The 27973-nt window shown below is 39.4% G+C and overlaps 1 protein-coding gene across 5 annotated transcripts in view; it reads left to right on the plus strand.

Annotated features, from left to right (window-relative positions):
• LOC126285420 (nicastrin) overlaps positions 1-27973 on the plus strand; it is a 133913-nt gene that overhangs the window by 17053 nt on the left and 88887 nt on the right. For 3 of the 5 annotated variants that reach the window (XM_049984787.1, XM_049984786.1, XM_049984784.1), the window contains exons 3-4: positions 3520-3643; positions 14146-14555. In XM_049984787.1, coding sequence (XP_049840744.1) covers positions 3520-3643; positions 14146-14555 — 534 coding nt within the window. The remainder of the gene's footprint in view (positions 1-3519; positions 3644-14145; positions 14556-27973) is intronic. The other 2 variants (XM_049984788.1, XM_049984785.1) reach the window with 1 other exon arrangement.

The raw sequence follows: 27973 nt of genomic DNA on the forward strand, positions 1-27973 counted from the left end.
AATGGAGGGGTATATGTTGAGAGGCCAGACAAACATGTGATTCCTGAAGAGGGGCAGCAGCATTGTCAGTAGTTGCAGGGGCAACAGTCTGGCTGATTGACTGATCTGGCCTTGTAACACTAACCAAAACGGTCTTGCTGTTCTGGTACTGTGAACGGCTGAAAGCAAGGGGAAACTGTGGCCGTAATTTTTCCCGAGGGCATGCAGCTTTATTGTATTATTAAATGATGATGGAGTCCTCTTGGGTAAAATAGTCCCCCATTCGGATCTCCGGGCGGGGACTACTCAGTAGGACGTAGTTATCAGGAGAAAGAAAACTGGCGTTCTACGGATCGGAGTGTGGAATGTCAGATCCCTTAATCAGGCAGGTAGGTTAGAAAATTTAAAAAGGGAAATGGATAGGTTAAAGTTAGATATAGTGGGAATTAGTGAAGTTCGGTGGCAGGAGGAACAAGACTTTTGGTCAGGTGAATACAGGGTTATAAATACAAAATCAAATAGGGTTAATGCAGGAGTAGGTTTAATAATCAATAGGAAAATAGGAGTGCGGGTAAGTTTCCACAAACAGCATAGTGAACGCATTATTGTGGCCAAGACAGTCACGAAGCCCACACCTACTACAGTAGTACAAGGTTATATGCCAACTAGCTCTGCAAATGATGAAGAAATTGAAGAAATGTATGAGGAGGTACAAGAAATTATTCAGATAGTGAAGGGAGATGAAAATTTAATAGTCATGGGTGACTGGAATTTGATAGTGGGAAAAGGGAGAAAAGGAAACATAGTGGGTGAATATGGGTTGGGGAGAAGAAATGAAAGAGGCTTGCGTGCCTTTAGCACAGAGCATAACTTAATCATAGCTAACACTTGGTTCAAGAATCATAAAAGAAGGTTGTATACGTGGAAGAAGCCTAGAGTTACTGACAGGTTTCAGATAGATTATATAATGGTAAGATTTAGGAACCAGGTTTTAAATTGTAAGACATTTCCGGGGGCAGATTTGAACTCTGACCACAATCTATTGGTTATGAACTGTAGATTAAAACTGAAGAAAGTGCAAAAATGTGGGAATTTAAGGAGATGGGACCTGGATAAACTGACTAAACCAGAGGTTGTACAGAGTTTCAGGGAGAGTATAAGGGAAAAATTGACAGGAATGGGGGAAAGAAATACAGTATAAGAAGAATTGGTAGCTTTGAGGGATGAAGTAGTGAAGGCAGCAGAGGATCAAGTAGGTAAAAAGACGAGGGCTAGTAGAAATCCTTGGGTGACAGAAGAAATATTGAATTTCATTGATGAAAGGAGAAAATATAAAAATGCAGTAAATGAAGCAGGCAAAAAGGAATACAAACGTCTCAAAAATGAGATCGACAGGAAGTGCAAAATGTCTAAGCAGGGATGGCTAGAGGACAAATGTAAGGATGTAGAGTCTTGTCTCACTAGGGGTAAGATAGACACTGCCTAAGGAAATTAAACAGACCTTTGGAGAAAAGAGAACCACTTGTATGAATATCAAGAGCTCAGATGGAAACCCAGTTCTAAGCAAAGAAGGGAAAGCAGAAAGGTGGAAGGAGTATATAGAGGGTCTATACAAGGGCAATGTACTTGAGGACAGTATTATGGAAATGGAAGAGGATGTAGATCAAGATGAAATGGGAGATATGATACTGTGTGCATAGTTTGACAGAGCACTGAAAGACCTGAGTCGAAACAAGGCCCCCGGAGTAGACAACATTCCATTAGAACTACTGGCAGTCTTCGGAGAGCCCGTCCTGACAAAATTCTACCATCCGGTCAGCAAATGTATGAAACCGGCGGAATATCGTCAGACTTCAAGAAGAATATAATAATTCCAATCCCAAAGAAATCAGGTGTTGACAAATGTTGAAATTACTGAACTGTCAGTTTAGTAAGTCACAGCTGCAAAATACTAACACGAATTCTTTACAGGTGAATGGAAAATCTGGTAGAAATGTACCTCGGGGAAGATAAGTTTGGATTCTGCAGAAATATTGGAACACGTGAGGCAATACTGACCTTACAATTCACCTTAGAAGAAAGATTAAGGAAAGGCAAACCTATGTTCCTAGCATTTGTAGACTGAGAGAAAGCTTTTGACAATGTTCACTGCAATACTCTCTTTCAAATTCTAAAGGCGGCAGGGGTGAAATACAGGGAGCGTAAGGCTATTTACAATTTGTACAGAAACCAGGTGGCAGTTATAAGAGTCGAGGGACATGAAAGGGAAGCAGTGGTTGGGAAGGGAGTGAGACAGCATTGTAGCCTCTCCCCAATGTTGTTCAATCTGTATATTGAGCAAGCAGTGAAGGAAACAAAAGAAAAATTTGGAGTAGGTATTAAAATCCATGGAAAAGAAATAAAAACTTTGAGGGTCGCCGGTGACATTGTAATTCTGTCAGAGACAGCAAAGGACTTGGAAGAGCAGTTGAACGGAATGGATAGGGTCTTGAAAGAAGGATATAAGATGAACATCAACAAAAGCAAAACGAGGATAATGGAATGTAGTCGAATTAAATCGGGTGATGCTGAGAGTATTAGATTAGGAAATGAGACACTTAAAGTAGTAAAGGAGTTTTGCTATTTGGGGAGCAAAATAACTGATGATGGTTGAAGTAGAGAAGATATAAAATGTAGACTGCCAATGGCAAGGAAAGCATTTCTGAAGAAGAAAAATTTGTTAACATCGAGTATAGATTAAAATGTCAGGAAGTTGTTTCTGAAAGTATTTGTATGGAGTGTAACCATGTATGGAAGTGAAACGTGGATGATAAATAGTTTAGACAAGAAGAGAATAGAAGCTTTCGTAATGTGGTTCTACAGAAGAATGCTGAAGATTAGATGGGTATATCACATAACTAATGAGGAGGTATTGAATAGAATTGGGGATAGGAGCAGCTTGTGGCACAACTTGACTAGAAGAAGGGATCGGTTTGTAGGACATATTCTGGGACATCGAGGGATCACCAATTTAGTATTGGAGGGCAGCGTGGGGGGTAAAAATCGTAGAGGGAGACCGAAAGATGAATACACTAAGCAGATTCAGAAGGATGTTGGCTGCAGTAGGTACTGGGAGATGAAGCAGCTTGCACAGGATAGAGCAGCATGGAGAGCTGCATCAAACCAGTCTCAGGACTGAAGACCACAACAACAACAACGAAAGTACTGTTTATGGGCTCTTTGCTTTTGGTGAAATAGTCAACTACTTTGGTCAGTAACAGATCTGATATTGTAAAAGTAATGATTTTGAAGTATAAATTTTGATGCCACCTCATATCCATTCTCATTATAGTGAGAATAATCTTTTGCTGTGTGTTCTTCTAGTATATGAGAAACCAGTTGTGGGTTTCTTTTATTCTGTAATGGTCTGACTTCTGCTGTAATATATAGTGTTCAACACAGTCAGATTGCATTAGTTAAATTAAAGACGACACCCTGTTATAGATGTTGATGTGTGGAATCTACTAACTGATTTCATTATAAGTTATGTTTGTTTTCCAGCTTCCCGCTCAGGCAGTGTTGGTGCTATACACTTAATTGATGATGATGATGACCTACTGTGGCTTTTGAATAAAGGGGATGCTCCACCTTATATGGCTGTTCTTGGTCCTGATATGTTCAAGAGGTAAGTGTGATGACCAAAGCAGTTCATTTCTGATGGAAGGACTAAGATAGTTTTAATTTTCAGCAATTTATGAAGTACAACAAACAGTTCAGAATAAGGGCATATTGTCTACAAAGACTTAAAATCCTACACACCGTGCACACCTGTGGCCTTGTAATATTTGTTTCATTCATGTTCCACGGATTCCAGTATAAAGCAGAGATTCTTCAAGGATGCCGAGGAGTCTCTTATTGACAATGTCATGGACTCTTTATCATCTTTCTCCTCTCTAACATCTGCACTTTAGACCTTTATTTTTGATCAGCATGAGTAGTGTGGAGAAAAACGATGTATATTTCCCGACTTAAATGTTCTCAAAATTGAAGTCTGGTTCATTCTTTGCTGATTTGAATTTGAATTAATTAGCTGACAGTGTGGTCTTCTCATGTTTCTCTTGTTGTGAACTTTGTATCCACACACATTCTGTCTTACAAATTTGTAGACCTACTTTTCCACCTTAGGCATGACATTTTTTGATGTGCTTTTCAGCTCCCCTTCTTTGGCTATCATCAGAATGCCATCTGTGAAAGCTCACCATTTAGGAAGCCGATGAATTCTGCATCATTCTACATGTCTAGTGACCTGTTTCACCACAAGGAATCTGTTAGAAAAAAATTTGAGGCCTAACGGAAGCGAAGTGTGCATGATTAAAGTGAGTACTCAGAAGCAAGAGTCCATTGTAAAGCTGGTATTCAGTTGTGGATTATTGATATTCAGCTACAAGCTAATACCAGCCACTGAAGAAAGAAGATGGAAAATAAAGTGAAGATAAATGTGTACATAATGAATGTTTAGAAAAGAAACAGGTAACACAAAAAAAAAATGAATTAATGGTTAAGAGCGATTTAAAAATTCCTAACTAGGACAATAGCAGATTGAATGGTGTATAGGAAAGTTAATTCAGAGTGTAGAAAACAACTGTAAATGTGTTTTGCAAGTGGGACACACTATGGAATTGCTGAAATAATTTATGTACGTGAGGAATAATAATTGGTGGACCAACAGAATGATCAGAATGATGAAAAGCCTAATTTTTGCACATATTTCATGCAAGTTTGAGAAGTATATTTGTTTTTATTACGTGTCACAGTATTTATGCAGACGTCTGTTACTTAAGTGTCACAGTATGCAGTTTCCAACTTTGTGTTACAGTAATTTTGAAATATCATTGTTATAAACAAATATTTCTTTACAATTCATAGATTTAGTAGTTAAATTAGAAAAAAATGTACTGTCTACAGAAGGAAGAGTTGACTGAAAGAAATCCACCTTGGGGCTGGGGGTAGATTGATTTAGTTCTGGAGAAGTGTGGAAACCTGTCAGGAAGTTCTGGTCTTACGTTGAATCAGTAAGTGACTCGAAACAGCATATCCAAACACTCTGGGAAGATGATGACATTGAAAGAGAGGATGACACGCATAAAGCTAAAATACTAAACACTTTTTTCCAAAGCTGTTTCACAGAGGAAGACCCGCACTGCAGTTCCTTCTCTAAATCCTCACACAAACGAAAAAATGGCTGACATCAAAATAAGTGTCCAAGGAATAGAAAAGCAACTGAAATCACTCAACAGAGGAAAGTCCACTGAATCTGATGGGATACCAATTCGATTCTACACAGAGTACATGAAAGAACTTGCCCCCCTTCTAACAGCTGTGTATCGCAAGTCTCTAGACGAACGGAAGGTTCCAAATGATTGGAAAACAGCACAGGTAATCCCAGTCTTCAAGAAGGGTTGTCGAGCAGATGTGCAAAACTATAGATCTATATGAAACTTCGTGGCAGATTAAAACTGTGTGCCCGACCGAGACTCGAACTCGGGACCTTTGCCTTTTGCGGGCAAGTGCTCTACCATCTTAGCTACCAAAGCACGACTCAAGCCCGGTCCTCACAGCTTTACTTCTGCTAGTATCTCGTCTCCTGCCTTCCAAACTTTACAGAAGCTCTCCTGCGAACCTTGCAGAACTAGCACTCCTGAAAGAAAGCAGAGTGAAAATCTCATTCTGGAAACATCCCACAGGCTGTGGCTAAGCCATATCTCTGCAATATCCTTTCTTTCAGGAGTGCTGGTTCTGCAAGGTTCGCAGGAGAGCTTCTGTAAAGTTTAGAAGGTAGGAGATGAGATACTGGCAAAAGTAAAGCTGTGAGGACCGGGCGTGAGTCTTGCTTCGGTAGCTCAGATGGTAGAGCACTTGCCCGCGAAAGGCAAAGGTCCCGAGTTCGAGTCTTGGTCAGGCGCACAGTTTTAATCTGCCAGGAAGTTTCATATCAGCGCACGCTCCGCCGCAGAGTGAAAATCTCATTCTATAGACCTATATGTCTGACATTGATCTGTTGTAGAATTTTAGAACATGTTTTTTGCTCGCGCATCATGTCATTTCTGGAAACCCAGAATCTACTCTGTAGGAATCAACATGGATTCCCGAAACAGCGATTGTGTGAGACCCAACTCGCTTCATTTATTCACGAGACTCAGAAAATATTAGATTCAGGCTCCCAGGTAGATGCCATTTTCCTTGACTTCTGGAAGGCATTCGATACAGTGCCGCACTGTTGCCTGATAAACAAAGTAAGAGCCTACGGAATATCAGACCAGCTGTCTGGCTGGATTGAAGAGTTTTTAACAAACAAAACACAGCATGTTGTTCTCAATGGAGAGACGTCTACAGACATTAAAGTAACCTCTGGTGTGTCACAGGGGAGTGTTATGGGACCATTGCTTTTCACTATGTACATGTAAATGACCTAGTAGGTAGTGTCGGAAGTTCCATGTGGCTTTTCGCGGATAATGCTGTAGTATACAGATAAGTTGCAGCATTAGAAAATTGCAGCGAAATGCAGGAAGATCAGCAGCGTATAGGCACTTGGTGCAGGAAGTGGCAACTGACCCTTAACATAGACAAATGTAATGTATTGCGAATACATAGAAAGAAGGATCCTTTATTGTATGATTATATGATAGCAGAACAAACACTGGTAGCAGTTACTTCTGTAAAATATCTGGGAGTATGCGTGTGGAACGATTTGAAGTGGAATGATTATATAAAATTGTTGGTAAGGCGGGTACCAGGTTGAGATTCATTGGGAGAGTCCTTAGGAAATGTAGTCCATCAACAAAGGAGGTGACTTACAAAACACTCATTTGACCTATACTTGAGTATTGCTCATCAGTGTGGGATGCATACCAGGTCGGGTTGACAGAGGAGATGGAGAAGATCCAAAGAAGAGCGCCGCGTTTCGTCACAGGGTTATTTGGTAAGCGTGATAGCGTTACGGAGATGGCAGACCCTACAAGAGAGGTGCTCTGCATCACGGTGTAGCTTGTTGTCCATGTTTTGAGAGGGTGTATTTCTGAGGTATCGAATATATTGCTTCCCCCTACTTATACCTCCCGAGGAGATCACGAATGCAAAATTAAGAGAGATTCGAGCATGCACGGAGGCTTTCCGGCAGTCATTCTTCCCGCGAACCATACGCGACTGGAAAATGACAGTGGCCTGTAAAGTGCCCTCCGCCACACACCATTGGGTGGCTTGCCCGGTATAAATGTAGATGTAGATATGCTGATCCTAGGAAGTATCTTAGGAAATAGGTAGAGAAAGGGCAAACACCCATTTATACCATTTTGTGTATGAAAAAACTTTCAGCAGCAGTGACTGAATACACCCTGAAGTTATCAGGGATAAAATAACACGAAATTAAATGTTCTAAAATACTTATAAAGGAATAAAACTGCAGTTATGAGTTGAAGGACATGGAATGGAAGCAATAAAGAGAAGGGAGGAAGACAAGGTTGTAAGATATCGGCCATATTTTTCAGTCTGTACAGATACTAAACAGTAAACAAAATCAAAGAGAAATTTGAAAAATAAATTTAAATTTGAAATTAAGAACAGAGAACGACAAAGGATGAGGATAAGTAAATAGAGTGTAATAGAACATGCTTAAATTAAATCTAGTGATGTAGAGGAAATTGTATAAGTGAATGAGAATCTCAAAATAATAAGTTTCCTATTCAGGCAACTGAAGAGACCAGCAAAGCAAAGATGTACTGAGACGTGCATCAAACCATCCTTAAGAGTGAAGACTTCAACTACATTAAGAAATGTACAGCATTCATTATAGTCTTGTTGTTGATATTCTTCATCATCATCATCATCATCATCATCATCATCATCATCATCATCATCATCACTGTTGTCTAAATGAACATTGTTGACCATAATGGACACTGGTCTCCCGAAAACTTTTCCTTTGACACACCTGTCTCTTGTTGTCTCCTCTATCCCTTCATGACATCATCAGCTAAATGATGCTCTTCAATTTTGTTTCCTTCTAATAAAATGCATTTTTCTTTCATTGTCCTCCTAGTCACCTGATATTTTGTTCTTAAGTCCGAAGCAATGTATTCTCTGATTTGTCAACTATGTCTTTCCATTGTAACAGTTTGTGATTATATTGTACTCCCCAACCAACAATTACTGTGATTCACACATCGGATCCATGTATGAAAATGAGTAATATAAGGTACAGCGTATTATAACTTTGTTCTTCTTGTAATTAAAGTTCTTAAATTTCTTCTTGTAATTAAAGTTCTTAAATAACCATAATATTTCCAGAATGAGATTTTCACTCTGCAGCAGAGTGTGCGCTGATATGAAGCTTCCTGGCAGATTAAAACTGTGTGCCCGACCAATACTTGAACTCGGGACCTTTGCCTTTCGCGGGCGAGCCGTGTGTCCGCAGTATCCTTTCTTTCAGGAGTGCTAGTTCTGCAAGGTTCGCAGAAGAGCTTCTGTAAAGTTTGGAAGGTAGGAGACGAGATACTGGCAGAAGTAAAGCTGTGAGTACCGGGCGTGAGTCGTGCTTTGGTAACTCAGATGGTAGAGCACTTGCCCGCAAAAGGCAAAGGTCCCGAGTTCGAGTTTCGGTCGGGCACACAGTTTTAATCTGCCAGGAAGTTTCAACCGTAATATTGGTTATAGCCATTTTATGTGTGAGAGTGTGTGATGAATTCCTTAAATTACAAAGTGTTAGACTCTCATTCAGAACTTAACATTGAGGACCAGCCATTTAGAAAAATTTTGGACCCAGAACACCAGCCATTTATGCTATTGGTTAAAATTTCACAGGTACATTTGTGTTTGATGTATGTTAAAGAATAACACATGCTAAAGAGAACCAATTATTTCAGTTTTTTCATAGATTACAAATTATGCAATAACGAAGGAATAATTATCATTTAAAAAAAATGCAAACTAAGTTCTTGAGCAGTTTCACTTGTAATTGGCTTTTCTTTGGGAAAGTCGAAGTGCTCAACAGAACATGCATTGAGCCAGGTAGCTCACGAAATGTTTGGTGCACAGCAGTGAAATTTATAATTGTGCTTGTGAGAGATATTCAGCTGCTGTAATTTAAGGTGTGCTCCTAGGACCCTGCCTAACCACACTCTTCGAGAAATGGGGGGGAGGATATTCTATGTGAAAGCTTTTCTTGTAAATATGCTGTATGTATATTAATTTAAATCTTTAACTATTTCTATTTGTGATGTTGCGATTGGCTGACTACATTGCTTCTCCTATGCTCTGAAGATCTTATGTCATTGGCTGGAAATATCAATGACAGGAACTGTGATTGTATGACAAAAGTGATCATAATTCATAATCTTGATTTCAGTGTATCAGAAACTACCAGGTTGTACTGGGTGAAATTCCTGTTGCTGTAGTTGGCATAATTCCAGTTTGTACTTCCACAATGCGAAAATATACAGTGTATATGTTGATGCATGTCGAAGATCTTTCCAAATGTGTTGTGTGTGTCGGTGTTTTTTTTTTCTCCTAAAGTGTCATGAAGTTCTTTGCTGGTGTATAAAACCTTCACCATTCAAAGGATTGATAAGTTTTACAGCTCTGAGGGAAAGTATGTTGTAATTTCACCACAGGTATAGTATATTTTCACCTGGGAAAAAGCATATTTTTGACCTGGAAATGCGAATTTTTTTTTTTTTTTTTTTCCCTACTAGTCCGTATCTATACCCTGATGTATTTCCTGCTTGTATCCTATCTCTGGTACACTCATTCTGTTATTGATTGACTTCTATAGGTCCTATGAAAAGGGGTGAACATTGTTGGTGCAAAGAATCAAGTCAGTGGTTTTGTGGTCTTCAGTCTGAAGATTAGTTTCATGCAGCTCCCCTTGCTGGCCTGTATTGATCAACTCGTATCCTCTCACATAACTATTCCAGCTTACATCCACTTGAATAAGTTTACTGTAGTGAAACCTAGGTAAAGCCTTACAAGACCCCTCCCCCCGCCCCCTCATACACATACAATTCCAATACTAATCTTAGTATTTCATACGCAACAGAACATGTCATATCAGCCTGCCCCTTCCTGTAGCCAAATTGTACTGTAAAGTTCTTTCTTGCCTGATTTGAGCCTTTGCTATGTCATTAATTACTTGATCTGCACATCAAATTTTTAACATTGTTCTCTTGCACCACATTTCAGAAGCTTCTACTCTCTTCTAGCCTGCAGGCTACTGTTTATTCTCCCTGTTTCACTTCTGTATGGAATAACACTTTGGACAGTTACTTTCAGAAAATATTTTTAGCACATAAATTGATATTAGGTGTTAAGTGTTCTCTGTTTTCAGAAAAGTTATTCTTGCTGTTACCAGTCCACACTTCACTTCTCCCATCGCCCAAATAGCAAACCAAGCAAGGTGGCATAGTGATTATAACACTGGAGTCACATTCAGGATGACAACATTTCAAATCTGCCTCGAATCATCCTGATTTAGGTTTTCCATAACTTCCCCCAGGCAAATGGTTCCTTTAAATAGCCACAGCAAATTTCCTTCCCCACCCTTGAGTCGTTCCGAGCTTGTGCACTGTTTTTTAAGGACCTCGGTGTTTATAGGAGGTTGAACCTTAATGGCCCTTCTTTCATTCCTTCCAAATATCAAAATTCACCTATGTTACCTGATATAATTTGACCACACTCAATCACCCCTGTACCTTTTAAAGACAATATTCACTCCATCCAACGAGTGCCCTTCAGCTACTATATTGCGCACAAAATGCTGCGGCCGCTAGATGCACAGTCAGCTGCGGAAGTGGGGGGCAGAGTGACAGTGGTGGGGGGTCACTCAGAATGCTAGGGGGAAATGCCGAGCACTGAAGGCGAAGTGCTGTTCTAAACTGAAGCTTACGCTTACATTTTTGGTAAATATTAAGCGGGACCCCTCCGCGCCCACATCTGCATGGTGACCATTCAAAAAGATCTGTCACTTCTTCTTTGGTTAGTACCTAAAAAGAATTCCGCTGAAAATGCAGCGATTTATTCTCGCCTGGTTTGCTAACCATTTGTAACGTTCAGAGAAGAGTCACAACTGGGGAATTTTGACTAAAACCTACACATTTCGCTTGTTGCCATGTTAAAATTTGCTTCTTTTGACAAAACTCAGCTTAGTTTACACAATATCACCTCACTAATATGTTGTGCACATGCAATTTCTAGAGAATTCTGAAACAGTGGTTTTTTTTAATTTATCAAGTGAGAAATTGAGGAAAAATAAGGTCAGCATCTTATGGAAGAGCACATTCTTGGTACAAAATAAGTATGTAATTACTTCACTTACATTGTTCCAAAATCTATAGCATTTCTCATTTCACCAGCTATCGATAGCCCTTAAAAATTACATTCTTTCATCGGAAAGGTCTGTAGTTAACAAGATAGACAATGAAGTTCTGCATAATAACTATATGGCAAAATCCTCTTCTCTTTGTGTGCTATCATTTGCCAAAACCTCATTCCAATATGTCAAACTGTTTATTAAATATGAGGAATGTTGTGGGTCCGTATTTACTTGAATCTAAGCCACACCTCAAAAATGAGACTCGAAATCAAGGAAAAAAAAATTTCTGGAATCTAAGCCGCACCTGAAATTTGAGACTCATTCAAGGGGGGAGAAAAGTTTTAGGCCGAACCTCCAAATCGAAACGAAGTTGGTCCATTGTAATGTGAGACACAATTTATGTCGAATGAATGACGATACAGCTACAGTAGTTTGGTTCGAGTTGTAAGTTTAGCAGTTAGAGCTTTACCAGGTAGCCATTGCTATGCATCAGGTGCTCTGTCCAAATTTATATGGGTACCCTACCTTTTTCACGTGCTTCGTCTGGTTTGAATTGATTGCTTATTTTTCGTTGATCTGATAAGTGCCGTTCTCTTTATTATAGGTGTTAACGTCACTCTAAGCTGAAAAAGCCTTACAGTACTGTGTCGTGCATTGTTTGTTGCATTCTGATAATGAGTGTTTACGACCTGTCGCCGCTCGCGGCATGGCTTGCTTTTGCGATTGCTATCGCCGCTTACAATTTAAAAGAGGAATCGTCTCATTAGCGAAACAATGGCAAAAGACTGCTATTTGTTGTTACTTACACTGCTGCTTTTTTTGCTAATGATTAACAAGAACCAAATAATAGACTGCGTATGATAGAAGGTGTTCTGAACGATAGTTTAGTGAAAATTTTTCTCCGGTGAAAATCTTTGCAGGCGCCTCTTTAGTACATTACATTCTGCACAGAAATTAGTCATATTAGATTTAAAAATCTAGTCAATTGCCGTGCTTCATTTCTGACTGTATGACTATTAGGCATAAGAATAATACGGATATAAAGATGGAATGATATGTATATTCTTCCGCGTTTGCTGTTGTCTCACTCTAGTTTAATAGTTTATTAGGCAGACAGGATTTAAATGAGATAGCAGCAAACACGAACAATACATGGCAAAATGTTTATATTTGTATTATTATTATTATGGTGAAGAGAATACTGCATGTGATTCACAATTCATAAAAGTTCCTATTAACAACCATCTCTTCCCACAGGTAGGACAAAATTCAGAACATAGAGTTGGCTATATTGACAAATATCCTAAACAGTCTTGCCAGCCGGATCTTCGTAGTACATTGAAATGCTGCTACATTCGAAGACGAACAATATGGAATTTGTATTTACTTCGTTGGATATTCTATGAAAATGCAGTGGTCGAAACTCGGGGCGGAGAAAAAAGTTCGTCTTCCACCTCTTTTTTTTTTTTTTCTTTTTTTTTTCTTTTTTTTTTCTTTTTTTTTTTTATGACGCAGATGTTTTGGTGCCAGTATCTATCTTTGTGCCTACAAAGCATGCCTGTGTAGCGCTACATATATTCGACAGCAGAAGTTGGTTGTGGCGGTACCTACCAACATTTTTCAGAACTTCTGCTTGCTTTGCACTCAATTCTAAGCCACAGGCAGTTTTTTGGATTACAAAAACTGGAAAAAAGTGCGGCTTAGATTCGAGTAGATACGGTATTTCACTCTGGCTTTATCGCTAGTCTGGTGCTATCACAAATGGGTGAACTATGTCAGATCAATTTTCTCAAAGTTGGTGACAGGTAGAAACCTGTAACAAAGTCTAAAGAAAAATTCAACATGTTAGCTAAATTTCTTACACAGCAACATATTATGTAATATGCACCAGATGCAAAATCATAGTGACCCCTTTTTTCATTTCAAACTTAGCATGGTGTCTTACTTCCTTGTAAATATCCCAATAACTATGAATGGACTATTTGATTATTATTTTTATTTACTAGAAATAGTTCCTTAGTAAGTTTTCCAATTTCCGCTATAACTATGCTTCATATTGTTTTAATTTTATTTTCAGAATAGATACCTTGTATAAATTTAAATCACTTGCGCATCTGTGCTTCTCCTGACCATTAGGTATACACGAGACAGTGTTTTGATGCTGACTGCTTATTATTTACTTTTCTATATTGCTATTTTTGGGAGTAAATAGCTACTTATATCTCTAAGTGCAGAAAACTATTTTGCAGTGCACTAGTACTTGTCATGCAGCATTTATAATGCACATCATCACTTGCAGTGTATTAACAGGAATCTGAATAATAAAGTAAGTCGTTGGAGTGGCCAATGTAATATGCTTTTAATTTTCTTTTGAATTGGTAGGGATTCCCAGTTTATGGGTTTGTTAGATGGGAGTTTGTTGGATATGTTTGTGCAAGAGCATGTAACTCCAGTCTGAGCCCTAAAATCTGTGTAAAAAATTCTCATAGGATAAAAGGGCACACAAGTAATTAGAACAACTGATAGTACTATCTTTAAGTTGTGTTGTGTTCTGCTGACCTTAGTGTAAGACCTTACCATATACTTTGATATCTTTTCATTTGCAGAGTGGGCATGTATTATTCCCTCTTCTGCTGTTACTTCACATGTTTTATGTCTTTTGCTTCACTTGCAGTATGTAACAGGATCTCACCATTTTGCATATGTCATCATCTATTATCTGTAGGCTAACAAAATAGATTTTTGTCATATGTATAAAATTGAAATATTGCAGCTTTGTTACTAACATAGGTGACATAACATTAATGTAAATAATTTCTCTGCAGGGATGTGCTGTTGACACTGCGTGATTCTGGGAAGGTCAGTGGTGTGTTGCTCGCATATGACACAGCTGCTGATCTGCCACAACACTATTCACCTGATGATACCTGCCCCAATCGGTACTCAGGACAGAAGAAGTGTGTCGACAATGCCCCGTGGAACCCTGAGGGAATGGGACTCCTGCAAATTGACTGGGGCTTTCCAATGTTCTACATCAAAAGCAATTCTAATGATAGTTCTGGGAACCTGCGGAAGATAAGAGAGTGTCACCAGCGCTATAACAGCGCTGACACTCAGGCTGGACGGACACTTTGTGCTATAGAGATGAATTCGTACATGTCTGCAGCTGTCAGTTCAGAAGTGTGTGTTAGGCGAAATGGAGTGAAAAATAATTTCCATCCAGGTGAGACACAGGGTATGTTTCCCATTCTATTTTTCCTTTTAGAGTTCACAAATGTTTTCAATATTTACTGCCTTGTATTGTCAGATTGATAGTGATAAAATCTGTAAATAATATCACCCATCATTTATGCCTGTTTGTAATTTAAAATTATTTATAATGTAAATGTTAGAGTTATCTTTGTTTGGCTTTTTGCTATTATCTGTGTGCACACATGCCAGGTGAGTTCTCTCTCTCTCTCAAACAATGGATGGGAACTCCAGGTAGGAATATTAACAATGTAGGAAAGGACACTTACATATAGCTTTCGGTCACTGCCTTCATTAGTAAAAGAGAGACTTGCAACAATCACTCACACAAGCAAGCACCCCTCATACGGGACAGAATGCTGGCCCGAGATGCTGGAGAATTAAACAGTGGAAAATCCAGGATGGAACGTAAAAATGTGTGTGCGTATGTGCATCTATTGTTGACAAAGGCCATTTCCCGAAAGCTTTAAGTGTGAAAATATTTCTGTTGTGCCTATCAGCAACTCGGCATCTCCACTATTAATCACCGTGTAAAACATCTGTGCTATAACCAGTTGTGTAATACATTGCACGGCACCAGATCCTGAGTGCACTATGCTTAAAATATTTTGCCAATGGTATTTGTGCTGCCCTGTCACCAGAGGCTGCTTGTGGTGGGCCACCTGACTTGTAGACACAGCACAGCATCCATTGTGCTGTCTACTGGAGTTCTCCTCTTTATAGGTGTCGTGCAGTAGGCACTCGCTCTCATACTGTGTTTATACTTTTTGTCAGCAGCTGCTTATATCAGTAATTAGGGTGTTTCCTTGTTTGTCTCTGTGTTCTCAACTGTTGTTTGCTTGTGTGTGGAAGAAGAAAACATGTAAGGCTTTCTCCCTTTCTTGGATTTCTCCTCAACGAATCTGTGTCTAAAGATATGCCTGTCATTGCAATGTGTTGTGTGTGTGTGTGTGTGTGTGTGTGTGTGTGTGTGTGTGTGTGTGTGTGTGTTTAGGTAGAATTCTATTGTTGTCATCAACAGCCCTAAAAAACCTATGGGGCTTAGGCAGCTTGATTTCCATGGCTGCAATTGCAATTGCCAGTTTGTTATCAATCCTCATCATGATTCCTATACTGATTGTATGGTTGTGATGCCACCATTTGATTAGTTCTTCCCAAAGGGGTGCAGCAAAGTACACTACATTGCAAGAATCCCTCTTCGACTTAAGTATTAAATACTGCTCAATCTTTTGAGGTATCTTGTGCTGCTGGTGATAAGATTGTGACTTAGTGTGACATTGCCGTGGTGACTCTTGTTCCTGGTCGTCAGGTGACAGACTGTTCTTGTGGGAAGGACAACGTGGCGGCTGTACAAACATGGATTCCATGCCACATTGGATGGCAACATACTAAACAACAACAACGGTCGCACTCTGTGCTCCCATTTTGCTCATACAGTTCCAATCAACATGAGTGTCCTAAGTGCTGGGCAACTTAGATCAACTGTAGGAGAAAAGGACATGTAGCATCTGTGTATCATTCCCCACCTCCTACATGTACATCTACATCTACATTTATACTCTGTAAACCACCGAACGGTGTGTGGCGGAGGGCACTTTACGTGCCACTTTCAATACCTCCCTTTCCTGTTCCAGTTGTGTATGGTTCGCGGGACTGCTGGAAAGCCTCCGTGCGCGCTCGAATCTCTCTAATTTTACATTCGTGATCTCGTCGGGAGGCATAAGTAGGGGGAAGCAATTATTCGATACCTCAGAAACGTACCCTCTCGAAACCTGGACAGTAAGCTACACCACGGTGCAGAGCACCTCTCTTGCAGAATTTGCCACTTGAGTTTACTAAACATGTCCATAATGCTATCATGCTTACCAAACAACCCTGTGACTAAATGTGCTGCTCTTCTTTGGATGTTCTCTGTCAACCCGACCTGGTACGGATCCCAAATTGATGAGTAATACTCAAGTATAGATCGAACGAATGTTTTGTAAGCCACCTCCTTTGTTGATGGACTACATTTCCTAAGGACTCTCCCAATGAATCTCAACCTGGTACCCGCCTTACCAACAATTAATTTTATATGATCATTCCACTTCAAATCGTACTGCACGCATACTCCCAGATATTTTACAGAAGTAACTGCTACCAGTGTTTGTTCTGCTATCATATAATCATACAATAAAGGATCCTTCTTTCTATGTATTCGCAATACATTACATTTGTCTATGTTAAGGGTCAGTTGCCACTCCCTGCACCAAGTGCCTATCCACTACAGATCTTCCTGCATTTTGCTGCAATTTTCTAATGCTAAACTTCTCTATATACTACAGCATCATCCGTGAAAAGCCGCATGGAACTTCCGACACTATCTACTAGGTCATTTATATATATTGTGAAAAGCAATGGTTCGGTAGCGTTCTCGCTTCCCACGCTCTGGTTCCCGGGTTCAATTCCCAGCGGGGTCAGGGATTTTCTCTGCCTCGTGATGACTGGGTGTTGTGTGATGTCCTTAGGTTAGTTAAGTTTAAGTAGTTCTAAGTTTTAGGGGACTGATGACCGTAGATGTTAAGTCCCATAGTACTCAGAGCCATTTGAACCATTTTTTGAAAAGCAATGGTCCCATAACACTCCCCTGTGGCATGCCAGATGTTACTTTAACGTCTGTAGACATCTCTCCATTGAGAACAACATGCTGTGTTCTGTTTGCTAAAAACTCTTCAATCCAGCCACACAGCTGGTCTGATGTTCCGTAGGCACTTACTTTGTTTATCAGGCGAGAGTGCAGAACTGTATCGAATGCCTTCTGGAAGTCAAGGAAAATGGTATCTACATGGACATGGATGGTAATTGTGTGTCTGCAGTTCTTACGAATCATAACAAACTATTTATCAAAGTACAAGTGATGGACAAAGTGCTCTGATCTCTGGCTTTGTCTGCCGTTACTCGATATTTGGTGGGTTACAACAAGCAGCACACTTTGATTTTGGGGCAATTTATGGCTCCCACTATGGATAGATTTGTGGTTTATTCCTTGACTTTTTTGGTAGTATGTGATACTGTTACTGCAGATTTATTCGGTCTGGATGCTTTTAGTGCTTTTCTATTTTGGATAAGGTGTCCTTCATATTCAATCAGATCCCTTACGGAAAGTCAGATTATCTGTGTTCTGGGTTCCCATATGTTTTCTCGAGTGGGTTAAATTGTTTCACTAATTTCATGGCCCATTTTTTTTCCATGCATGCCGTATTCTAGGGCTGTGCGTGATTAAGTGAAATCAAAATTGGACTGGCTGATGTTGTTGGGCTCATATAACCTATTACATTGAGTGAGTGGGCTACCCGCCTTGTGATTGTTTAAAAACTGACTGATGAGCTTCGCCCCTGTGGCAAGTTTAAAGTTTAAATTAATGCTCAGTTTATCATCGACACTTACCCCTTGCTCCATCTGGACGAGTTATTGACTAAACTCACTAAGGGCCAGTTTTTCTCTGAAACTGACTATTTACAGGTTCCATCGGATGAGGATCCGAAATGGCTTCTTGTGATTAACATTCCCTTTGGGTTGTGCCAATGTCAGTGCCTTCTCTGTGATTAGTGCACCAGTAATTTTTCAGCATTTTTTTAGAACAATTGACAATGTCAGTCTGGGATGCATCAACTATCTCAATGATATCATCATAACAGGTGCATCAATGGAAGAGCAGTTACATAACTTATGCATCTTGTTCATGATCTTACCTAGTGCAGGGTTGAAATGCAACTTGACCAAGTCGTGCATTTTTCAGGAATATATTGTGTATTTGGGTATTAAGGTGTCTCAGAATGGTGCTTATTTTTAATTAAATCATGTCACAGCTCTGCCTCACCCTACAAATGTCAAAGAACTCCAAGCATTTTTCAGTACAATTGTTTACTGTCACAATCTTTTTCTGGGTGTGGCTGCATTTGATGTAACACCTCCACGAGTTTTTCAATGAGAATGTTACTTTTCAGTAGACACTGAGCTGTGAGCACGCCTTCATGCTTTTGAAATATAAACTACATTCTCCTCCATGTTTGGCCACTTTCCATCTTGGCCGCATTGGCTACAGATGCCTCTCAGTATGGATTCATGCACATTCTAGCACTTTGATATGAAGATTGTTCTGAATGTCTGATAGCTAGTGTGTCAAAAAAACTCAATTCCGCCCAGCAGTGCTACTCCCAAGTTGAAAAGGAAGTGTTTGCTATCATCTATGCCTTGAAAAAAGTTTCGATTGTTCTTGTGTGGGTCTAAGTTCCACTTCATTACTGACTATGAGCCGTCAGTTTTGTTGTTCAGACCTTCTGCTTTGTTGCTCGACAAAACTGCACATTGCCTCCAGCATTGGGCTGTCTCACTACGACTGTGAAATACACTTCGGCCCACCGCACAGCATACCAATGCCAAAGTGCTGTCCCGGCTTCCGATGGGACCAGATCCCATTTTTGATAAGGTTGAATGCCTTTGTTTTCACTTAGATATTGAGGTGCAACACACAGTGGAATGGTTTCCTATTATAGGCTCCCGAATCACAGCAGCTGTCCGTGCCCATCTGATTTTGCATTGAGTTGTTCACCTCATTCAGCACTGTCAGCTGGACAAGCCTTCGGGCAGTGCTTCTGATCCTTTGCATAACTATTTTGCCGCACCACTGCCTTTTGGTGTTTGATGTTCTCTTAACAACATTCAGACCGTCACCTATAGTTGCGATCCCAGCCATCCTACAGTGGAATGTGCTCCTTCATCAAGGACATAGGAGGTTCTTGTAGATTATGTTATTGGCCTGTCAGAACTTGTTTTGGCCTGGTATTGATGGTGACATTGTACATCTTTTTTTGGCTTGGTGTCAGTGTACTACCCAACAGGCAGCAGCCCCCACAATGCTTTCTCTGTAGCCCACACTGCAGCATCCGTGGGAACACGTGCCTGTTGATTTTATGGGACCCTTTCTTAACTATTACTGGTTGTTGATGCTTTCTCTAAGTTTCCATACATTATCTCCTGTCCTTTGATGTCAGCTGCAGCCGTGATTCATGCCATCTCCAAAATTTCTACTATTTAAAGACTGCCTTATATGATTACGATAGGTAAAGGTCTACATTTCAAGTCTCAGAACTTCTACGATTTCTACACCCATAGAGGCATTTGCCACGTGACTTCACCTCCTTCCCACCCCCCCTTCCCCCGCCAATCTAGTGGTAAGGTGGAGCATCTCGTCCGCACATTCCAGGTTCGAGTGAAGAAGTATGTCACGGACTCCTCCACAGACAATGCCTCGACATGCTTCTCGAGTTGCTACAAGTTTACGCCGGTGGAGGATTGAAGTCACACACCCTCCAGCATCTGCTCGTGCCACCTCACTGCCACTTTTGGCACATCTCTCATTGCAATTCACTCTTGTCTCTGCGGCCTGGGCTTGGGGGTTTGGCCGCTGACTGAAATGTATTCAGGCGACAGTCCCAAGTTGCTGAGGGCAGTGATGGGCTGGTGGCATGCCACCACAACTGACTGCATCCCTGCTTCCCCCCCGTACTCACCAGTTCTGGCCCGGAGTCTCGCTGCAGTTGTCATCGGCTACAGCATCCTCTGCAGAGGCCGTTAATGTTTCAACATCTGCCCACCCTAACTACCAGAGCCCTCCTTTTCACAAGCACGTTGCACGCAGCACTTGCTCTTGTACTTGTTTGTTCTTATTGTCAGCAATTATTTGTATCGTACCTGGACTGTTTCTAGGTCGTTTGCTTGTATGTGGAAGAAGAATAAACTTTTGTTCATCGTGGCTGTGCCATTTGTGTCCTTATTACAGTGTGATACAGTTTGCACAATGGAGTTGTCTTATTTTGATGTAATAACATTCAGAATACAGTAACTTTATTTTGCAGTAGCTTTTCGAATGTGTGCTAATCGTGTTATTGAAATAGTCTAAAAGAAGGTCGTAGTGTGGAGAGTTATGAAATTTCTGGATACTCATCTTGTGAATGTTGCAGTTTGTCTTGTTTCCATGATAGCTAAGAAAAATTGGAGAGGAGTTCCACATTATGCAAGTCATCATTTTGTAGGTTTGTTTTCACTCAGACTTGTTTCAATACTTTTTTTGCTACATTCAGTGTGTTTATTAGTTTACTGGCTGCTACCTGCTGCTTCGCTCACATATCAGTAGTTTTATGATGATGAGTGACGGTGAGTAAGCAATCTAGTAATTTTGCAAGATGTCTGTGTGTATATAGTGGCATAGAGACGTATTTATAAAAAATATATGCAATGCTGGTATGTAGGTACATAATGAATGTGTTTATATTATTTTGCTGTATGTCGAATAAAAAAACTTGCTTTATAATTTGTAATCATATTTTTAAAAAATGCCTCAACTCATTACATCCACGTAGAAGTATAGTTTTTAGGGTTTTTCTGGCTCACCTAGTATTGGATATGAGATTTTGCCACCAGAACACATTCCAACCATTTCTCCCTTCCTTTTTAATGCATCATGGTGTCTAAATTTTTATGCTACTCTCTGTGATGACTAATTTATGATTAACATAGTTATTTAATAGATCATAATCAAATGCAGCCTCACCAGATTAAATTAGATTATATTAGATTCAGTTTTCGTTCCATTGACCCGAAATTGAGGTGATTCTTGTTGGTGTGGAACCAAAAGCCTCCCATGTTCCACATATAAAGGTATGAATCTCAGTTTGTGGTTCAGGCTTTAAAGCATGTCACTGTTGTGAGTCCTCAAAAGTCTTGGAAGCTATGATAGACGTGCGACACTCAGTGACTAAAATGCAATTTGGCTTGTGACTAATGTCTCTGTAGCTCATAAGATGACCTGACATTATGCATCCAAGATCCAGCAGACATGAGATTGTTCTGGGGTTTGTTGGATTTGAGTAACTTTCACAGCTTGAGCTCTTTCAGAACTATGTGCAAAATCAGACTTATGTTTGCGAGGCTCATAGCGTAGTTTTAAATTCTCGGGCTTACCGTCTGATTTTATTGTTGTACTTTCACCAAAATGCTTACAGCAATGTTGGATTTGCAGTGTCATGGAGTCATGGAATAATCTATAGACATTAAGAGTAGCCAACGATCGCGCCAGTGTCATTTGCATGCCGCTCACAAATACCATATTAAAAGATTCACAATATTGAGAGACGGAGAACTTTCTGCAGTACTCTATGGTCTACCTCAGTGGTCAAGCTATCTCCATACCAGAGAGATAAAACTCTCTCTCTCTCTCTCTCTCTCTCTCTCTCTCTCTCTCTCTCTCTCTCTCTCTCTCTCTCTTTGCTCCATACCAGATACTATCAGAATAAATTCAGCAGTAGTGTCGTAAAAACGTAACATAAAGACTTACAGGTAGTATGAAAATATGGATCAAACACATAGAAGATTGTATAAACATAGCATTCATTTTGTTGAATCATGTTACAGTATGTAGAACATGTCAAACAATAGAAGCATTTTACAAATATGTTAAAAGTACAACAATTGGAGTGTAAAAGACTTTTCCAAAATTTCATGTTATAGTCTTCAAACGAATAAATATGTTGTACTACACTGTTTCTAAAGGAGCCTATGTTCTTCCTTGGTGTTCAAGCTATCTCCATAACAAATTTCATCAAACTGGCTCAGTGGTTTAGTCGTGTAAGTGTAACAGACAGTTACTTTTGCATTTATAATATTAGTATGGATTTTCTTTCTGCAGAATTGTTGTAACATGTTAACATATGGGAGGAGGCGGGTATTATATGAACTTTTGGCACAAAATATTTATGTTTGTAAAAGGAACAATTATTCTCAAATATTTTACACTAATTTGCAAACAGTACAGAGTTGAGACATGTCACTGACTTGAGGCATTCTGTATTGTTCATTTACAGTGGGTTTAAACGTTTTAAGTTTATAGCAAATTTTGGGAATAAATTTGATATATACAGTTGTTTGTGTAGGTCACATGATGCTATTGGTTGTTTATGATGGTAGCTTTTAATCCATCTCAGAAGCCACAGCCTGTCATCTATAAACAACAAAATATTTATTATTCTTGTGTTTATTGTTCATTTCCAACAGAGAATCACTGTATACTGACTTATTTGGTGTGTTATTTGCAGTTTTTGGTATAGTGGTGTTTTCTACCTTGTTTGTGTGTAGAGGTAATGTGCATATTTCTTTCACTGTTATCGTTATGCATGCATTTTTTTAAATTTGTTTTTGCCGAGCAATAACATCACAGAATTAACAAGTGATCCAACAAACCGATACCAAAGAAACTCTGTAAACTGTAGAAACAATTTTCACACACACACACACACACACACACACACACACACACACATAATGAAAATAATGATGCAAGAAAAGTCCCCAACCCCTCTCTCAAATTATTATCTAAAATTCACAAACCAAATATCCTAATATGACCACTGATAAACTTTAACGTTGCACCGGCACACTATTAAACAACACGCGCACACACACACACACACACACACACACACACACACACACACACACACACGTGCGCGTGCGAACTTTCTCCCTTACGGCAGGTCTTGTCATGGAGGGAGCCTCATCAGAGAGGTCCACCGCATGAGCATCTTGGGAAGTGATTCCAGTGGTGGTTTCCTGTTGCCTTCCACTGATGATGATGATGATGATGATGATGATATGATAATGAGGATGACACAACACCCAGTCCCTGAGTGGAGAAAATCTCTGACCCAGCCGGGAATCAAACGCGCGGCCCGGTGTGACAGTTCGCTGCGCTGACCACTTAGCTATCAAGACTGACACAGACAAATACAAGCACACTGAAAACAGAAGTGTAAAGGACTCGAGTGGCTTAATAGAAGTAATGAAAACATTCCAAACACAGTAACATTAATTTCATTTGTCACACTGTCCATGCACACTCACATATCAACAGAAGAAAGCACCAACATCATAGAAAGAAACTTGCAGTTACGAGGAAACATACGTGCCAAAAAATAGAACAAATATAAACCATACTCATGCTCATCACAGAACAAAACTACTTCATATTCAGCAACAAGTTTTACGTGCAAAAAGAACGACTATCTGTGGGATCTGCAATCTGTGACCTCCCAGCTGAAATTTTCATCAGTCACACAGAAAATCCTTCGACTAAATAGTTAAATCAATGCAGTACAAAACAAAATATTGCTGCAGATATATGGGAATTATAATGTGTAGATAGATGAATCACAGTCTCGTGTAAAAGAATCCCACAAAGACATAAACACTATCTAATCACAAATAAAGTTCACCATTGAACACAGAAAACTAAATTTCTTAGACCTCACAATTAACAAGAGAAACAACAAACATGAGTTCACAATTTACAGCAAATGTACAATCATCAGCACCAACATTTATAATCAGTCCAGTCACCACAAAACCCTTAAACAATCCAGTTTCCAGATATTTGCCACACACACTGAAAAAAAACATCTATGAACAAACATGGCCGCACTGAAGAACTGAACACAATATAACACACAGCTCAGGAAGATGGGTATTATCCAAAGACAGAAGATGAAATAAACTAAAAATACAGAAACAGGCAACACACAATCAGGAAACATAACATACACAAATACGACACATCTCACAACAAATCAGTGGACAGAAAGCAACAAATGGCAAGTAATCGCCTATAACAAGAAAGTTACACACAGTGTAGGCAATACACTGAAGAGACAAGGACTCAACATAGCATACTGAACCCATAACACAGCGCAGTAAAGACTGGGAAAATGTACCACCAATACTGTCAAATACAGCCACTCAGTATGTTTTCCCAGTCTGTCATTTTGTGTATGTGGGTCAAAAATGCAGGAATATTAGAACCAGGTATACAGAACATCTCAGAGCATTGAAAAGTAATAGCTCTCACTCATAATTTGCTGGTCACCTACTAGCACAGAATCTCCATCCAGTGAACACAGAAAATTATTAAAGTTAGTAGTGACCTACACCAAAAACTAACAATAGAAGAAAATTATTACTTTCAAAAATCAGTAGCCCAAGGAAGGAAATTAATAAACAAATACACATTACTATGCAATAAAACACTTTTTCCCACAATAGAGGAACTATACTAGTGACCCCCACCCCAAAACTTCATATTGTCACCCTCAATAATTAAATTCTCCTCATGTGCTCCACATCTCCACACCATTCACTTTACTCCTCCCCCCCCCCCCCCTCTCTCTCTCTCTCTCTCTCTCTCTCTCTCTCTCTCTCTCTCTCTCTCTCTCTAAGTATTTGACAATAACCGCGACAAGTGGTTAACATGTAACAACAATTTTGCAAAAAGAAAATAAACAAATAAACCTACTGAGGATTGACAAAAAGTGCGAAAACATGTCTGGGTGGAAACAAAACGACAGAACTGTGTCTTGCCTAAGGCAGAAATCCTCTCCAATTTCTGGACACTTGATACACATGTAACACAAGAACAATAATAACAACAGTAATAATAACAACAACAACAACAACAACCCCATGGAGGCCCAGGAAAAGAATAGGCCTCTGGTATGTTCTGCCAGTCGTAAAAGGTGACGAAAAGAACAAACCACTAATAGGGCTAACCCCCCTTTTAGTGTGATTAGTTGGTTCAGGACAGACCTCATGAAGCCTTGGACAAGCGCTGTCATGGTCGGGGACGACGCTTGAACCCTATGCCCGTCCACAATGGTACTGACACTGCTAGCCACACGGGAAATGATTTAAATCCAAATAGAGGTGTTTTGCAGGATATGCTTCCTGCAACCACTCTAGAAGGAAAACAAGGACAGAAATGGTCAGATGAAGTTAACCGACACTTCATGTTCTGCTTTTACCAAGCAACAAACTTAGTAACCAACACAACTGGGTACAGATCACAAGTATACACAACATTTATTACCAGATACCCAGAATTAATATTTTTAACAGAATAATGACTAGCTGATCAGATTTATGTATTAATCAAAAATAACAGGATACACCCCAATCAGAATTAGAAAACATCAAACAACAAGTATAACAAATACTGGAACAGAATGATGTGCAATCAGAAGAAGAAGAAAATACAGTAATGGACTCACATTCCAGAGCAAACAAACAAAGAACAACACGCATCAATTAAACAATCTGAGGAAAACGAAATCTTAAGACAGCCACCAGTACAAGCACAAATAGAACACGAAGTGACACACATGTTAGATATAGAAGAAAAATTTCAGCTGACATATATAGAATACAAAGACACAAATCCAGGCATGAGACCATTCTTGCATAGCCTGCCAAATAACCCACAAGTTAAAACAACAATAAAAACGATCAACACAATCATACAACAACAAAATAAATGAAAACACAACTATGGAAAAGTTACAACTACTGGTTTATATAGGAGCACTCACTACACTACATATACACACTAGGCAGAGATCAGATCCAACCAACACCCAGAAGAAACCTACAAAACCAGCATGGCAATACAGGCCACAGATCAGAATAGAAAAACTGAGAAAAGACATCAGACAGCTAACACAATTTATAAGAAATGAAATGTCAGAAAAAACAAAAAAGGTTAGGTAAAATCTCACAACAAGAAGCGATAGAGCAATTAGATGAAAAGAAGCAGAAATTACAAGCATTGGCCAAACTACTTACAAGATACAAAAAAAAAGTGAAAATAGAAGGAAACAAAACCAAACATTCAACACAAGCCAAAAGAAATTTTAGCAGACAATAGATAACACACACATTAAATTAGACAATCCACCAAACATAACAGACATGGAACACTTATGGAGCAACATATGGTCAAACCCTGTACAACATAACAGGCATGCACGGTGGATATAAGCAGAAACAGACACATACAAAATGATACCACAAATGCCTGAAGTGATAATTTTGCAACATGAAGTCACCCAAGCAATTAATTCTACTCACAATTGGAAAGCCCTTGGAAAAGATAAAATAGCAAATTTCTGGCTAAAGAAGTTCACCTCAACACATTCACATCTAACTAAATTATTTAACAATTAAATAAAATAGAAAGAAACTTCCACATGGGAAAAATATATCAAAAACAAAGATTCCAAGACTTACCAAGCGGGAAAGCGCCGGTAGACAGGCACAATAAATAAAACACACAAACACACACACAGAATTTCTAGCTTTCGCAACCGACGGTTGCTTCTTCAGGAAAGAGGGAAGGAGAGGGAAAGACGAAAGAATGTGGGTTTTAAGGGAGAGAGTAAGGAGCCATTCCAATCCCGGGAGTGGAAAGACTTACCTTTGGGGGGAAAAAAGGACAGGTGTACACTCGTGCGCGCGCGCACACATATCCATCCACACATACATCCCTAAGGTAAGTCTTTCCACTCCCGGGGTTGGAATGACTCCTTACTCTCTCCCTTAAAACCCACATCCTTTCGTCTTTTCTTCTCCTTCCCTCTTTCCTGAAGAAGCAACCGTTGGTTGCGAAAGCTAGAAATTCTGTGTGTGTTTGTGTGTTTTATTTATTGTGCCTGTCTATCGGTGCTTTCCCGCTTGGTAAGTCCTGGAATCTTTGTTTTTAATAAATGATTTAACAGTTACATTGCAGATCCATACACATTCCCTGATACACTTACACATGGAATAACTTATCTGAAACCTAAAGATCAAGCAGACACAGCAAACCCAGCTAAATATCGCCCCATAACATGCCTACCAACAATATACAAAATATTAACTTCAGTCATTACACAGAAATTAATGACGCATACAACACAGAACAAAATTATAAATGAAGAACGAAAAGGCCGTTGCAAAGGAGCACGAGGATGTAAAGAGCAACTGATAATAGATGCAGAGGTGACATATCAAGCTAAAACTAAATAAAGGTCACTACACTATGCATACATTGATTACCAAAAAGCTTTGGATAGTGTAATAGTGTACCCCACTCATGGTTACTACAAATATTGGAACTATACAAAGTAGATCCTAAATTGATACAGTTCCTAAACACAGTAATGAAAATTTGGATAACCACACTTAATATCAAAACAAATTGAAATATCACATCACAGCCAATACAGATAAAGCGTGGAATATACCAAGGAGACTCATTAAGTCCTTTCTGGTTCTGCCTTGCTCTGAACCCACTATCCAACATGCTAAATAATACAAATTATGGATACAATATTACTAGAACATACCCACACAAAATCACACATTTGCTATACATGGATGATCTAAAACTACTGGCAGCAACAAATCAACAACTCAACCAATTACTAAAGATAACAGAAGTATTCAGCAATGATATAAATATGGCTTTTGGAACAGACAAATGTAAGAAAAATAGCATAGTCAAGG

Source organism: Schistocerca gregaria, chromosome 8 (genome assembly GCF_023897955.1).
Source record: "Schistocerca gregaria isolate iqSchGreg1 chromosome 8, iqSchGreg1.2, whole genome shotgun sequence".
NCBI classification, from domain to species: Eukaryota; Metazoa; Arthropoda; class Insecta; order Orthoptera; family Acrididae; genus Schistocerca; species Schistocerca gregaria.